The sequence below is a fragment of the Anguilla rostrata genome, chromosome 9 (genome assembly GCF_018555375.3).
Source record: "Anguilla rostrata isolate EN2019 chromosome 9, ASM1855537v3, whole genome shotgun sequence".
Lineage (NCBI taxonomy): Eukaryota > Metazoa > Chordata > Actinopteri > Anguilliformes > Anguillidae > Anguilla > Anguilla rostrata.
In genome coordinates, this window is record NC_057941.1 from 27,616,901 (window position 1) to 27,633,353 (window position 16,453).

The following is a 16,453-nucleotide window of genomic DNA, read 5'->3' on the forward strand; positions in this document are numbered from 1 at the left end:
TGGTAGGGAAACGTCCAGATCGGTTATGTGATTTGCATACATGTAATAAATATCAAATCAAATCAAAATTCAAATCAAATTTTTATTTGCATAGCGTATTTTACAGCTGTTGTCACAATACGCTTTACAGACAACCCTGGCCTAAACCCCCACAGGAGCAAGCCTAAGTCAACAGTGGCAAGGAAAAACTCCCTGTGGTAGGTGGGAAGAAACCTTGGAAGGAACCAGGCTCAAGGGGGAAACCCATCCTCCTCTGGTCGGCTCAGGGTGCCGACTGGTGACCAGCATGTCAGCCAGTTTCATAAGATATGTGATGTGGCTCAGATGATGGGTGGGGCCGGGTGGCGGTGATGGGGAACAGCAGGTGGCGCCAGATGTGGGCAGGGTGGAGGCAATGACGAAGGAGGGGCTGGACCAGAGGTGGGGGAGACCAGACGACTCTCGAAGCACTCTCGAGGGTTGGGGCAAGAGTCGGCAGCGTGGGGAAGAGGGTAGAAAGGCAATTAGGGAATTTGCAATATAGCAGACAGTGAGTAAGGTGGCAGTGGTATGTATTGGGGGGACCCCGCCAGGAGTAGAATATGGCTGCATATCTACTAGGACAGGGATGGAGAGCCCATGCAGTCATGCGGGGTAGACAACCATACCCGCCTATCAAGAGCCAGCCCATGTAAAGTCGGGTCACAGCTGATTGACAGGTGACAGTAAGGAAAGGATTGCCACCTACAAAGCTCTATGACTACAGGCTTCTCGCACCCTGTCTCCAGACTACAGCTGATTGTAAGCCTGACCATAGAGGTGCGTTTTTAAATAAATATGGAAAATAGAGGAGAATATTATTCAAAGCTGTTTCAGAATTATGAGTTCGTTTAAAAAAAAAAACCCTTGCTTGGTCGAAACAAAAAGAATCAGCAACTAATTTAAAGGAAAGCTGTGGATTTTTTGGGAAGCAACTGGACGTATATACGACGAGGGTCTGTTTAGTTTTTTTTTAATCAACCAGCGGAGGGCAGTACATACCTCGAAGCGTCGTACCATCGAAAATCGTAAAAGAAGACGAAGAAGAAAGACGTCATTGTGTTTCGTCAACACGCTTGCGCATGAGAACCTTTTACTTGAAAAAGAACGGAGTCTCGAATGGTACGTCAAGTATAATGTTTTCCAAATGTTTCATATTTTAGATCAGTGGTAGTATTGTTGCTCGTATTAACGCAAAAGCACACATTCTTGGTGCATACAGATTGCTAGCTTGCTATAGTATTTAGTGAAGTTTGCAGGGATAGCCTTGAAATTACAATGTTTGTTTTCGCTTGTTTTGGCAAGCTCGCTAGTTAGCTAGCAAGCTATACAGTTGGTCTTTATTATGGACCAACAGATCAGTGATCTCGTTCTCCAACAAAACCAAAGCGTGTCCTTTACTGATGTACCATTAATGGCCATTTAGGTTAATTTTGTTAGGAAAGTATTCATGAAGCGATGAGATGCTTTATCAGACATCTGGCTAGCTACAAAAAGTTGCTAATTTAGCCAGCTAGCTAGTGTAGTAGGGTGGCTGATTGTTCCGTGCTCTTTGTTAGCTGGCTATAGCCAAGCTACCTGTCATTTCTTCATTGTTTTTGGATTGCACCAATGTCCTGTACCAGGATTCATACTTTACAAGTTAAGCTAACATAAATGTCCATTTTATCGGTTTTGCTAAAGCTAGCTACCTGGTTAGCCGTACAAATGGACAAATCCGCGCTGTGTTGATCGATGTTTTCGATTTTCGAATTGTAATGAATATACTTTATAGTAACTGGCGTTGCATTAATGCGAGTGATCCGAAAGTTGTGTTTGCAGTTAAGTGTTTTTTATTGTATGGAAATGTTTTATGAGTATACATTTCTTAATATATTTTGATGGTGATTATTTGACTGGTGTTTACCGTACTGTATAACTTTCAGGTTTCGTGGCGGCATATCGGTTCATCGTGAGCGTTTCACCCAAGAAGAGAGTACTTTTATCCAACTCTCACTGGAAATGAAGGGGTAAGTTCCAATATAATGCCTTGGCCCAATTACAGTGGGAAGTGGAAATATCAGTGGCTTGGACTTGGCTGGGGAGCTGACGGTATACAGGCACAGAACATTTTAGAACGTTTTTGCTTACAAACAAAAGATAATTTTAAAGTTCTCATTTTTGTGAACTGTTGTTTTCCAGGCAACAGAAAAGCCCAGATCATGATGGGAATGGTCCTGTTATTGAAGAGGGTAAGATTACTCGGAACTAATAATGCGATTACAACTGCTGAAAGGGAGATCCAAAAAGATGAGCACTATGTGAATAATACTGAACCCCTTCTCATTTGCATTTTGTGTTTGTGTTCCAGGAGCTGTTGCCACTGCTGAAGACCCATCAGCCATTGCTACTATCCAGTCAGCAACTACTTTCTCTTCGGAGCAACCAATCAAATACCTGTTCAAGACTGAGGGAGCTGGGGGGCAGGTACTGTAAAGGAGCTGAACCCTCCCACTACACAGGTAGGAGGGGAGAGGACGCAACTCTTAGTACTAGAGGACCCATTTGGACCATAAGGTTTTAAAGCAATTTTTATTAGGATACCTGCACAGGTGACTTGCCATTGATGGGTATTAATGTCCTGTCTTGAATCTAACCCAATGTGCTGAAATAAAAATATGTATTACCTTTTGGATTTGCTGTCACATGTTAAGCACCCATTAGTAGCCTCTCTGTAAATAGAAGATGTGATTGATAGTGCTTCTCTAATTGGATAGTCATTAGCTGTAGCGATACATGGCAGTTGGTTGTATAAGATTGCCATGAGCACATAACATCTTTTCTCTGATGAAGGCCTTACGCCAATATGTTTGAATCTCGTTGCATCATCTTAATTGAAATGTTGATTTTTGTTCTTTTCTGAATGTAGTAATTGAATGGCTTAGATGATGCTACTCTGTTTTAAACTCAAAGGGTTGAAATTATAGTGCAGTCTATTTTTCTTTTAATTATTTAGATAGAAGATTAGTTTATGAATCCATTTTTAAAACTCTTCCCAGATGTGCTGAATGCAAGGGAATGTCTTGCCTGTGCATTTCTTTGAAGTTTGTATTTGCTTCCAGGCCAAATAAACTACATGGTCAAAAGTATGTGGACACCCCTAATAATTAGTGGTTTCAGCTATTCAGACACACCCAGCGGGTTTATAAAATCAAGCATACAGCCATGCAATCTCCATAGACAAACATTGGCAGTAGAACGGGTTGTACTGAAGAGCTTAGTGACTTTCAACGTGGCACTGTCATGGAATGCCACCTTGCCTACAAGTCAGTTTGTCAAATTTCTGCCCTACTAGTGCTGCCCCAGTCAACTGTTTGTGCTGTTATTGTGAAGAGGAAACATCTCTGAGCAACAACAGCGCAGCCGCAAGGCGGTAGGCCGCACAAGCTCACAGAATGGGACCGCTGAGTACTGAAGCATGTAAAAATAGTTTTTCTTGGTTACATTCTCTACCGAGTTCCAGACTGCCTCTGGAAGCAGCGTCAGCACAAGAACTGTTCGTTAGGAGCTTCATGAAATGGGTTTCTATGGCCGAGCAGCCACACACAAGCCTAAAGTCACCATGTAGAATGCCAAGCGTCGGCTAAAGTGGTGTAAAGCACACCACTTATTGGACTCTGGAGCAGTGGAAACGTGTTCTCTGGAGTGATGGATCACACTTCATAATCTGGCAGTTTGACTGACGAATCTGGGTTTGGGGAATGCCAGGACAATGCTGCCTGCCCGAATGCATAGTACCAACAGTATGGCGGCAGTGTAGTATAATGGCTAAGGAGTTGGTCTTGTAACCTAAAGATCGCAGGTTCGATTCCCCGGTAGGACACTGCCATTGTACCCTTGAGCAAGGTACTTAACCTGCATTGCTTAAGTATATATCCAACTGTATAATTGGATACAATGTAAGTCATTCTGGATAAGATAAGATGATGATAATAATAATTAGATTTAGTGGAGGAGGAATAATGGTCTGGGGCTTTTTATCATGGTTTGGGCTAGGCCCCCTAGTTCCAGTGATGGGAAATCTTAATGCCACAGCATACAATGACATTCTAGAGAACTGTGCTTCCAAATTTGTAGCAACAGTTTGGGAAAGTCTCCAAATTAATGCGCATGGCTTTGGAATGAGATTTTCAACAACCACACATCAGTGTGTTGTTCGGGTGTCCACATACTTTTGGCCATGTAGTGTATCTTAGAAGTTGTCTCATTACTCCACCTACTGGACAGTCTGCACCTGACTCCCGTGGTTTAGCATTTTTAGTTGTGATATCCTTCGTAATGGAATACATAGGCTAAAAGTATGTCAGGATAATATCTGAATTTTCATGTAGGTGTCTTTAAGTCTCTGATTCTGGGCATCAGCGGAGTTCCCAATTTGGAGCACTTTGTACTGCATATAATGGGGCTGTGATAATTTGTAAGGGGAAAAAACTGGAAAAAACACATCACACTGACCATATTTTAACCAAAGGGCAGTTTCATTTTGCACACTTAGACATATCTCTGTGTCGCACAAGCGTTTGGCTTCAGAATCCAATAACAACCCTGGATGTTGTCTTAACACAACCTTAACAAAAGTCTTCTTCCCATTATTGTGAATAAGGCTCCCAAATGCTTGCCAGTTGAGTCGCTGCAACAAAGTTGCTGTTGAACTTGTATCGTCAGAGTCGCCATTTTGAATGTCAGATGTCTGTCACATGCCTCAACTTGATCCCTGGTGCCTGTTGAACTGCGTTTTTTAGTCAGTTCTTTGAAGGGTAGCAGTGCAGTATAACGGTTAAAAAACTGGGCTTGCAACTCAGGTTCGCTTCCCAGGTTGGGGCACTGCCACTTTATCTTTGAGGAAGGAACTTAATCTGAATAAATGGATTGTGTGTAGCACAAATTTGTCAGAATTTTTCTGGATTTGGGAATCTGCTAAATTCTCATTATAAAGTGGTTCATTGTGACTCCCCGGAAGCCAGCCATGCAGCTGTTTTATAATAGGATGCAGTGCTGATTCTCAGGGGGACGCTGTCTCCTTCAGGTGACGTACCGGGTGATCCAGGTGTCAGACGGACAGCTGGAGGGCCAGGCAGACGGAGCCACAGCCGTCAGCGTGGTGACGGGATTCCCCGCGTCCACACAACCCGTCACCCAGGTAACCCCCTTAACCCTAAAACTTGCGTTCGGCGAAAGCAGAAGGAGCGCTGGTTGGCGCGTGAGGCTGCCCCTTACGGTCGCCGCGGTGACGGCTCGGTCACGTTGTGGCTCCTCTTTGTTTCAGGCTGTGTTTTCCCAGTCTGATGGCCTGGAGGGAGATGGCTCCGAGACTCACTACACCTACTACCCTGCCACCATATCGGATGCCGCGCCTGGCGCCATGGTTACCAGCGTACAGGCCCCTGACACCCTGCTCAGTCAAAACACACCCACAGGTGAGGAGTGTGCATCTGAAAGAACTGTGTGAATGAATCGGGTGCTTGGTTTGATCCAGTTGGACAGCACATGCTCAGTCTATTTACAGTTCAGGCACAAGGTTGCAACGTTTATTATGCTAATATCTTACTTGGAACCATGCAGGAAAACATACGATATATCTTACTTCCCAAAATTCAATCCATAAGACACTTCAGAGATATTAGAATACAAAAAAAAAAATAATTTCATGACTACAAAGGAAAAATTTCATGTGTGCAAAGAAAAAAATCTTCAAACAATACAAATTTTTTTTCTGTAGCACCTGTATATGAATGAATGAATGAATGAATGATTGTATTTATATAGAACTTTTCCGAACGCTCAAAGTGCTTTATAGTGATGAAGGGGAACTCCCCTCACCCACCACCACCAATGTGTAGCACCCACCTGGGTGATGCACGGCAGACATTTTGTGCCTGAACACTCACCATACATTAGCGAAGGTGGAGAGGGAGAGAACTTTTTTTTTTTTGCCAATTAAATGGGTAAAAATATGTGCATACTGATTAGTGACAATTATCTAGGAATCATTTTTGCATGCATATATCAGATCATAAACATCCAAAAAAATATTGTCTGCAGTAGAGTGGGTATGAGGTGCATATGATATTGCCTCAAGTTTAGTTTTCAATTTGTGTTATCGCTGGCAGTCAGTGTCATCTGTCTTTAGTCACCATAGCGACAGCCTTCTTCCTGTTCTTCTGTGCTGTACAGGGCAGTTGTACGTGATGATGTCTCCTCAGGATGTTCTGGCCGGATCCAGTCAGAGGTCCATTGCTCCCGGCACACAGACTTACAGCACGTAATGTACTCCTCCAGTGTCTGGGCTGAATGGAGATTAGGTGGAGGGTCCGTGAAACATGGCTGCTGCTGCTGCTGCTGCTGCCTTGGGGAAATAGGCTGTTCATTTGATCAGTTACAAGCAGTTTCAAGGTGGGATAATGTAAATAGCACAGGATGGGAATCTTTGTGCTAGAAGATGGCACTTGGGGGCATACATCTTTCAACACTATGCAATTGTCAAGATATGCCAGGTTCACATGTGGGATAATTACCAAATGTTAACCATTTCTTCCATGCCCCATTACTAACTTGTTTTACATGAGGAGATTCACATTATGTGCACATTTTCATGACTGTACCTCAAACGAGTCCTGAGATATGCCTGTTCAGATTCAAGCCACTGTTAAGCTGGTTATGACACCACCGCATAGGCCAGTGAACACTATATTTGTTCAGTGACCGGAAACAAGCTCTTCAACAGCACCACCCATTTTGTTTGATTGGGCTAAAAATGTCACAAGGCCAATGAGCACACTTCTTCAGTGGTCAGAAGTGAGCTCTGCAGAATCCCCGTTTGCTTTATTTGGCCAATTATGTAGGGTTTGCCTCTTTTGCCTGCTGGTAGGCACATAAAGTTCCGTGGTCCTTTGTGAATCTGTTTGCAGGTTATATGCCTTTTGTGAGAAGCCACGTCCACTGCCGCAGCCCGCTATGGGCAATCGGTGTAAAGCTGTAAGATGTATATTTGCTATGAAAACTAACTTCGCCTAACTTTGTAAGGTCAATACGGAGATGGCCTGCAATTGGTCTAAAATATCAGATGGGTGGCTACAGTGGCTGCATCCCATCTCCTTGTCTGAGCAGGCCAACGTACCTACTTCCCTTTGTTTTGTTTTTTTTTGCGCAAAATGAACTAATGCAACTTTTAAATAATCTATGTCCATCTGTCGAAGTTTCGGCTCCTTTACCACTGCCATTGTTTTATGTGCTTGATGCAGCAAATGTAAAAAAAATTTATTTAGCCTATGAAATGCAAAATATACAAACATATGTAGCATTTAAAGCTAAGCCATAGAATGTTTTTACACATTAATTCAAATCAAGCGCACTATATATGAATATATAAAGGAAGCGCTGGAAAATGAAATGGTGTGGGAAACGTTGTCACTGCTGTGTTTCCCGTGGCTATCACAACCGTAGAATAATGTGGGCTGCACACTGCCGTGGCGGGTCACTAAATGGACGCTGCAGTGAGCACACACATTAGTATGCAGTGCCGTGTTTGGCTGCAGTTTGATTTCGGCTGAGTTCGACTTTGTACGCGCCTAGCTTAAAAGTTAACCAGAGAAAGTAGTTTCCTTCAACAAGCAAAGTAGCAAAAGCAAAAATTATATGAACTGTATTTATTGTGGATGATTTTCAATACGTACAGTAGAGTAATAATTTAGCCTATACTAATTTTGTGCTCCAGAAATGGGAAAACAAATAATCGTCACACAAAATATTCTTAAAAGAAGACCAGAGGAAATTTTCAAAGGTGCTGAGATGACATATAAATAAATTAATATAAAACATTAATTAAAAATTTTTTTTTGGAAGTTTTTCATGGAGAATGTAGAAATTCAATCCTGCTCATGTTAAGGAAGTCTTGGATGTTTTTGTACTAAAGATATACAGAGTTCTTTGATGGCATTTGGTGGATCGTGCCATGTAATTGTATCTAAAGCTTTTAATAACACACCACCAGAATGATTCATGATGAAACTGAAATGTGTAGGAGTTACAGAACTGGAATTGGATAGGATTTTATTTAGAATTAAAATGCATACTTCATGTGTACAAAAGATGGCATGTATGTGTATATATGACATGTTATGTGATATATTTGAGGCGAAAGGATAGAAAATTAAAGCGGTACTGACTGTCATTGCATGTACACATTGGTTGCTTTGGTTTTCGTAGTAAATCGGATACCCCACGGACCTCTCGAGATGACAAAAGGCGGGCCCAGCACAATGAAGGTGAGGAAGTGTCCATGTACAGTGGATTGCAAAAGTATTCACCCCCTCTGAAGTTTTACACTTTACTGTGCCACAGAAAGATTTCAAAACACATGTATTTGGGATTTATTTAAGATGTATTCAAAGTCCTCTATTGTACCACAGTTGAATGAAATTCTACAGATGTGTGATTTTATTTATAAGATTCGTAGGCACTACACTTGGATGACATTCCTAAGTCAATAACATATTTAACACTATGCTTGAGTATTCTAGAATCCATCCTGAACCCAAACCCTGTTGAAGTACATTGAAAACAACTGATGCATTGGTTGATATACCACCCCCCTCCACACCCCCATAAATAACCCGTTATTGGTGTACCACAGTTGAACGCAGGCGGCGAGACAAGATAAATAACTGGATCGTCCAGCTGTCCAAGACCATTCCGGACTGCACCATGGACTCCACCAAGACGGGGCAGGTGGGGGGAAGTCACAATACATTACAATCTGTATGTATATATGTGTCTGTCCCCTTAATACTGTTGGTTTGGACCATGGTGCATTTGCGTAGAGTATTTCCCCATCATCAATGTGTTTGTCTGCTAACCATTTTGCTTGTCCCTTGCGATATCTTCGCCTCATACTTGTTCTTCGGGACCAGGGGGTTGGCGTAGATCGTTTGCTCACCAGCCTCAAAGCTGGCCATAGTTGACTGCAGGCCACCTATGTGCTACTGCACAAAAATGTTGTGTCTGTTGAGCGAAATGACATGGGACACGGGGTGGGGAAAGGCCTCTGGATGAGCAGAGTGTGGGACCCAGCCTGACTGTGTGCAGGACTGAAATGAGGGCAGGGGTGCTCAGGTTTGGGGGGGGAGGCCTCTGGATGTGTGGGACCCGGCCTGACTGTGTGCGGGCTGTGTGTCGCAGAGCAAAGGGGGCATCCTGTCCAAGGCCTGCGACTACATCCAGGAGCTGCGGCAGAGCAACGGCAGGCTGGTGGACGAGCTCAACACGCTGGAGAGGCTAAGGATGGACAACCAGCTGCTGCGACAAGAGGTACGCCCCCTGCAGCACAGTGCCCCCCACACGCAGCACAATGCTCCCACACACCAAGCATCATTACTTCAGCTTCAAAATAGGCAAGATTCCTGCATGTTAGGAAATGTAATGTAATTCAGTATTGAGTAAATATATAATTGAAAAATTGCGTGTGTACAGATATAGAAATTGTTCCTCCTTTAAGCTATATTCAATGTATTGTACTGCCGTGATACATATTTAGAAAATTAATTTACAGTTTTTTTACATTTTCATTAGGGTGGCATCAGTTGATTTTTCAAAGGTGTTTTTACCCTGAAAAGAAGTGGAGAACATGTGTTATTAGTCTCAGTAAATTAAAAACCCCACAGCAGACCCATCAATGATCAAGTTTAACGTTAACCACATGCAAGTGCTATGTAAAGCTTGGTAAATACTTAATGGTGAAATTTCACTTCTCATTCAAAACACACTCCCTCTCTCTCACTCTCATTCAGGTAGAGGACTGGAAATCCAAGAACCAGATTCTGAGGAACCAGCTACGACAGCATGGCATTGTGGGAGTGGCGAGTACAGACTCGCAGTGAGGGCATTAGTGAAGCAGGAAGTGGAGGGAAAGAGAGAGAGAAGGATGGTGCTGAGACAGTGGCAAGCATCGGCTCGTCAGAATGGACGATGAGTTCCAGAAAGGGATCCTCCGGCCAGTGGCAGTACTGGATCCGCCATGTAGATTATAATATACTCAATATTTTTTTATGTGTTACTCGAGACGCCACTTTGCTTCAATAGGTATGAAACAACTTTAGCAAATGTATGCCCTTTTTAGGTCCTGAGAAGACTCACAAAACTGAAGTAAAATTATTTTATTTTTTTTCCTGTGTGTATTTAATTTTTTCCTTTCTCATACCGTTCATGAACATTGTAAACTTTTTGGTACTGCCTGACCTTTTCTAAAGATGTTCACTCCAGGACCTGTGTTGTCAGTGTGGTCTTTGTCGGTTTTTATCAGTCGAATAGGGTGGGTGGGGTGGGGGTTCTGTCCAATCATTTCTCTTTGCGTTGGCTAGAGATGATTCTCAATCTTCTTTGAGCCCTAGTTTTAGTGGAGCCAGTGAAAAGGTAAAGCATGACTCCTCTTCCAGCCAATGAATAAATACGAGTTAAAAGCCATGATTAGTGCCTGAGAGATCCCCGGGCAGGTCAGAGGTCCTCCTGGATATGAAGAGACTGTTTAAGGCAGGCATGATGGACTTTGAGGGCCATGAGATGTGCAGAAACTATGATAACTGTAGACTTACACCTATTGTCCCTAAATGCTATTGAGGTCTCTGCAGGTGAATTTAGTGGTCCGTCTAAGCTACAGAAATATTGAGTGCCATGCTATTTATGTGGCATTTCTCATGTTTTCTGTTGCTTTTTTAATGTTCTGGGTTCCATTTTTTATGTACTGCACCCACAGCAAAGCTAAATAAATGTATGTGCCAGTCCTTGGTTAATATGGGGGTTCCCATAGTTTTGTTGGTGTTGTATGTATTTTTTTTGTCCCCCCACTCCCCCCCCCTTGTGCTTGTCTACCAATTCATGTTTCAGCACATGAACCCTTCATTGGTTTTGGACAATAAACAAAGGTCATTCTATTAAAAATAATATTTATAATTACTGTATCCATTTACTTAGTCTAAATACACCTGTGTTTTGTATGCATTGTCATTTTTTTGTAGAGTAGTGATTTATTTACATTATTTACAGCTATATTATTGTATAGCTATATTTATTGTACGGATTCAATTATTTTGACAAATGTTTCTTCAGAAATCAAATCAGAGTACAAGTGATTGATTCTTCATAATACAGGGCATCATTCCAAACGTCCTTTCAAAATTATCCTTTAAACCTTCATGTTTGGTAGTCTGAAATGCTAATCCCTAAGAGTTCAAGGTACTTCCAAAGTTGTCACAGTGAGGTTGCTTAACTCTCTCAATATCACCTGTTTATGAAGTGGAAATCGACGGTAGCGTCCTGACTAACGGGCACCCCAGAAGCCACCACGAACAGTCCACAAATCGACAGAGCTTGAACTGGCTGCCTCCTTCAGAGCTGGTGGCAGTACTGTGGCTTGCTCACTTGCAGGACTCCTACATAGGCTACTCTAAACCACAGGAGAGCGAAGAATAACTACCATCCCAACAAGGATAGAGAAACAATTTACTAAGTACTACTACTATTATTATCATCATCAACATCATCAAGCAGGTAAGCATTCAAATACGGCAAAATCAGGTCTGTGTTCGTTCAGACTATTGAAGTCCAACAATTTCCACCGTATTTTATTCAAACTTCAATTAGACTGTTAAAACACTGTGTGACTTCCTAAAAAAAAAAACGCACAGTCATTGGTCTCGTGTTTTTTTATTTTTATTTTCGCTTAAAAAAAAAAAAAAAAGCCTTTCATGGATTAAACACTTTTGGTAGCCCTTCTGAGATGGTTATATACATCCCAAAGAGTGTCTGTACCAAATTTGGAACTTTTTTTGTCTAACTCAACATTACATTACATGTATTTAGCAGACGCCTTTATCCAAAGCGACCTACAATATGTGCATAAACATACTCAACAATCCAGCAGGCGTCAATAATAGAGTACGTGGGATCTTTTTCACCAAAAATGGAAAAGAGGAAGCAAATTACTGCATTAGAGCTGACCTCAAAGATCCAACCAATCGACAGGACTGAAATGGGTTGTTTCTTCTGCAATTCCAGTTACGTTCACTCAGCCTCCATCTGTTAGTTCGAGCTCAGATAAATAATGTTTACCATAAGTAGGTAGAACTCTCTTCTGGTTTACAGTCGGACATACATTTTCATTTTTAAATAACTTTGCTTACCTTAAGCATGGAACAACATAGGCAGAGCAATATGTAACCGGTCAGGTCTTTGAAGCACCGTTCATTGAAATCAGGAAGCATTATACATGATAGATAGATAGATAGATTACCCGGGCATTCTAAACAGAGAAGTCATCTGTAGCATTCAATCAGGGAGAAGCGGATTGGTCTCGAGTCTCGACAACACGACCGGTGGAAAGAGCACCTGGGTTGCATTAAGTAGGCTAATCAGCCCACGTGCTTAAAGGTGTGTTCCTTTCCACAGTCCGCGGCTGAGACCGGGAGTGTACATTGAGAGATCGAGTTTCTTTTGAAGTTTTGTATGTCCGGGCACACAGAAAGAAAAGAAACCGCTGTCGCTCAATTTTGCTTTATTTTGTCTTCATTGTTTCGCCCAGAACCCGTGAGGCGGAAGTCGGAAAGTGTTTGATTTTGTGTAGGTGTGGGTGCGCGCTCACTCTCTTTCCATGCAGCAAAGGTGCACACCTGGAACTTCCGCGTCTACCTCCCTGGGGTGTCGCGCACGTCAAACTTTTGTAAATGTGTGAAATATCCTTCCTTCATCACACTAAAAACTGTTGGGGTCCATCGAAAAAGTAAACAATAAAAAAATGTTTATAGAAAGACTACAGTGAGCTATTTCCTCAATATTGTTCTCTGTGGGTCAGGTAACCAAATTATGTTTCTACTTGATGTGACATTCAACATTTTATCAGTTTGTGATAATGTTCTGTGCCGTTCTGACATGGCGTGGACTATATTTACAGTGTGGTTAAGTACAAGGGGCTTTTCAAAATAAATGGTAGCCTAATATTTCAAAAACGGATAACACAAATTATTTTGTAGCGCAAGCCAGCAAAAAACAACATATTCCGGCAATAAAATTAGTGCTAGTCTCCAGAACAGAAATGGAACCGTGTATGGCAGTGTACAGCACAGACGAATGGTAATGTTTTGTACGTTTTAAACAATATGCATCCTGGGTGTGCTGAATGAACTCACTCCCATACAAAACCGTCTCAACAATTGTATACAAATAATATTCATACAGTACCAAGCAACACATACGTAGCACAATCGAAATATTATTGAGCAATGTTGGCAATTTAGCGATTCCCTACTGAGTGAGGCCAAAATGTGTTAGCCTGATATTTCTGGTTATCTACAAATTGTGTTTTAACGGCACAAGCCAGCACACGATTGATTGATTACTGTGACCTTTGGTGCCTATTCGAGAGCGTTGTTGTACATTTCGTTCATGAAATCATATTTCAGTACATGGAGATCTAGAAAATAAGTAGGACTATGTCATGTTCAGTATTGCAAATTGCGTATTAGCCTATTGTAGGCTATGATGCATGCTTTTCAAACTTAAAAATAGGTCTATAGCCTATTAATGCTGATTTTTTTGTATGGATAGATTACATTTTACTTCATTTATTGACTTGTTTATTTGTCGAGCGGTTTATTTGCATTTAGCGTGGAAAGCTACATTTGAAATGGTTAAATGCCAGTGACGGCTTTGGAAATCCTGATGAGAGTATAGCCTTATTAAGATGTATTGAATTGAATATATTTTATTTCGAACATGTAACAAATAAGTAAGAAAACAAACACACAAAAAAGAATAACCAATAAAATTAACAGTAAACATGTAAAGCAAATTCTCCATAAACAAAATAAATATTACATGTCCGAATGTAATATTTTTTCTATAACTTAAATGATGAACTTCATGTTTATCATTGTTTGCGTCCCAGTCTAGGGTTGAGCCGTAACATAAAGTGGATGGAGTCCCTTCTCCCGTCCTCAGACAACCAGACCACAACCAGATTTTTCAACAAAAATCTTACAATTTATTAAGGAAGCAAAAATAAAAACAAACTTCAGGAGTGGGCTAGGCCAAAATAATGAACAAAACACATCCACCTCAACATAGGAAACTAAATACCCTAATAAAACAAAAACTTCAAAGGAGAACAAAAGAACAAAGAATCTTACCTTCCTCCCTTACTAACTTTAAAAAAGAGAAAAGGGTATAGGCTATTAAACAAAATGGCACCCACTCCCTAGCTTCCTGGAAAGAATATCTGAAATCTTTTTACTGCTTTAATAATTCAGGTTTCCACACAACACCAAGATAGGGCCACAACAGGCCAAAGTAGTTTTTTCAGTTGTTAGAGATGACTGCTCTAGGGATAGTCTGATGGCAGGAGAAAGGAGTCCAACCACCCACATCTCAGCTCCCAGGTATTTATGCTTGTCCCGCCTTCTCCCACACCTGCAACTTGTTACCTCAATCACTGTTGTAGTGGACGGAGCAGCCTGTCAGGAGGAGCGGAACAAAGGCGAAACGAGAGAGAGAGAGAGACCAAACAGACACATACATATCAGAAGGGGACAATTGGACCGATTGATAATAAATACGTCCTTGGACGTAACAATATATACATAAATAATTACCTTCAAGTTCACCATATACAACTTAAATATTTACCTTAGTTTTTATGAAATATAACTTAAGTAATTACCTTAATGTTTATCAAATTTACACATACATAATCATCGTGCAGGTGCTCATCCAGCATGTCTCAACAATCACATAAAGAAAACAACAACATCATCAACAACGAGCCTCTCAGTCCTGAGAGATACAAGGCCCCTTCTTCATTCCACATCCTTGTACCTCTCAAAAATAATTTTTTGTACATCTTCTTGAGCTGGTTTATATATATACTTTGCTTCAGTTCAACATCTAGACCATTCCACAAATTCACCCCACAAATTGAAATACACGTACTCTTCAGAGTAGTACGAACACAATGTTTTTTAGATTAAGCTTTCCTCTTAAGTCATAACCCCCCTCTCTGTCTGAGAACATTTTTTGTATGTTGCCAGGAAGTAAATTGTTTCTTGCTTTGTACATTATTTGTGTAGTCTTAAATTCTATCAGATCCATGAACTTCAAAGCATGTGTCTTTATAAACAGCATGTTAGTGTGCTCACAAAATCCTACATTGTTTATTATCCTCATGGCTCTTTTTGTAGTATGCATAATGAGTGTATGGTGCTTTTGTGCATGTTACCCCATACCTCCACACAGTAATTCAGATATGGTAATACAAGTGAACAATACAGAGTGTATAACGCTTTATGATCCAATCTGTGCCTAGTTTTTCCCAGAACTGCAATGCTCCTCGCCAACTTTGCGTGTACATATTTTATGTGAGGTTTCCAGCAAATTTTGTGGTCTAATATCACACCCAGTAATTTATTTTCATATACTCTTTCAATATTAACATTGTCTATCATCACTTGTACATGAGTGTTTATTTTACAATTTCCAAACAGCATAAGCTTGGTTTTGTTCAAATTTAATAATTTGTTGATGTCAAACCACCACAACCATTTTAATTTACTCACTTCAGTCGAAACCACCTCCAAAAGCTGCTGCAAATTCTCCCCAGAACAAAAAATATTAGTGTCGTCTGCAAATAAAACAAATTTCAGTATCTTTGATACCCTACATGTGACATTTATATACAAAATGAACAGTTTTGGGCCTAATATTGACCCTTGTGGGACTACACAAGTAATATCCATACATGTTGATTTATACTCACCTATCTTTGCAAATTGCTGCCGGTTTCCTATATAGCTTTTCAACCAATTCAGCACAACCCCTCTAATACCATACCTTTCCATTTTGTTGAGTAATATGTCATGATCAATAGTATCAAATGCTTTTTTTTAGATCTATAAATACTCCCACTGCATACTTCTTTTTGTCTATACAATTAGTTATTTCTTCTATTAACTCAAAGATGTTGATCTGTTTGTTCTAAATCCATACTGACTGTCAGTCAACAATTCATGCTTTTCAATAAAGTTGTCTAACCTCTAAATGAGGAGTTTTTCCAACACCTTAGAGAACTGGGAAAGTAAAGACACATGCCTGTAATTAGTAAAGTGATGTCCATCCTCAGCTATATATAATGGGACAACTTCATCAATTTTCATTTTACATGGAAATGTACCTGTTTGGAAGGACAGGTTACAAATGTAGGTTAGTGGTTTTACAATACCATCAATGACGTTCTTGACTATTGTCATATCAATTTCATACCAGTCAGTAGACGTTTTATTCTTGCACTTACTAACAATATCTATAATTTCCTTTTCTTCCACTGCTCTAAGAAAAATTGAGCTTGGATTTGTGTCCC

At 40.8% G+C, this 16,453-nt stretch overlaps 1 protein-coding gene and 1 long non-coding RNA gene across 3 annotated transcripts; one reads left to right on the plus strand and one right to left on the minus strand.

The window, feature by feature from the left end:
• The first annotated feature begins 1,202 nt into the window (after positions 1-1,202).
• LOC135263459 (upstream stimulatory factor 1-like) lies at positions 1,203-10,841 on the plus strand. The gene is given in 12 exon segments (XM_064351487.1): positions 1,203-1,838; positions 1,944-2,027; positions 2,200-2,249; positions 2,369-2,484; positions 2,487-2,519; positions 5,084-5,197; positions 5,324-5,474; positions 6,232-6,319; positions 8,263-8,321; positions 8,690-8,784; positions 9,235-9,363; positions 9,843-10,841. Coding segments are annotated over 12 exon segments (1,038 nt in total). The 5' UTR covers positions 1,203-1,809; the 3' UTR covers positions 9,933-10,841.
• LOC135263460 (uncharacterized) lies at positions 8,269-12,653 on the minus strand. Of its 2 annotated transcripts, none has more exons than XR_010332469.1 (3): positions 12,231-12,653; positions 12,049-12,126; positions 8,269-9,660 (listed from the first exon to the last, which is right to left on the minus strand). It is a non-coding gene; the product is annotated as an uncharacterized LOC135263460 (long non-coding RNA). The 2 variants fall into 2 exon arrangements; XR_010332470.1 differs by having other exon boundaries at positions 12,222-12,653.
• Between the last annotated feature and the right edge of the window lie 3,800 nt (positions 12,654-16,453).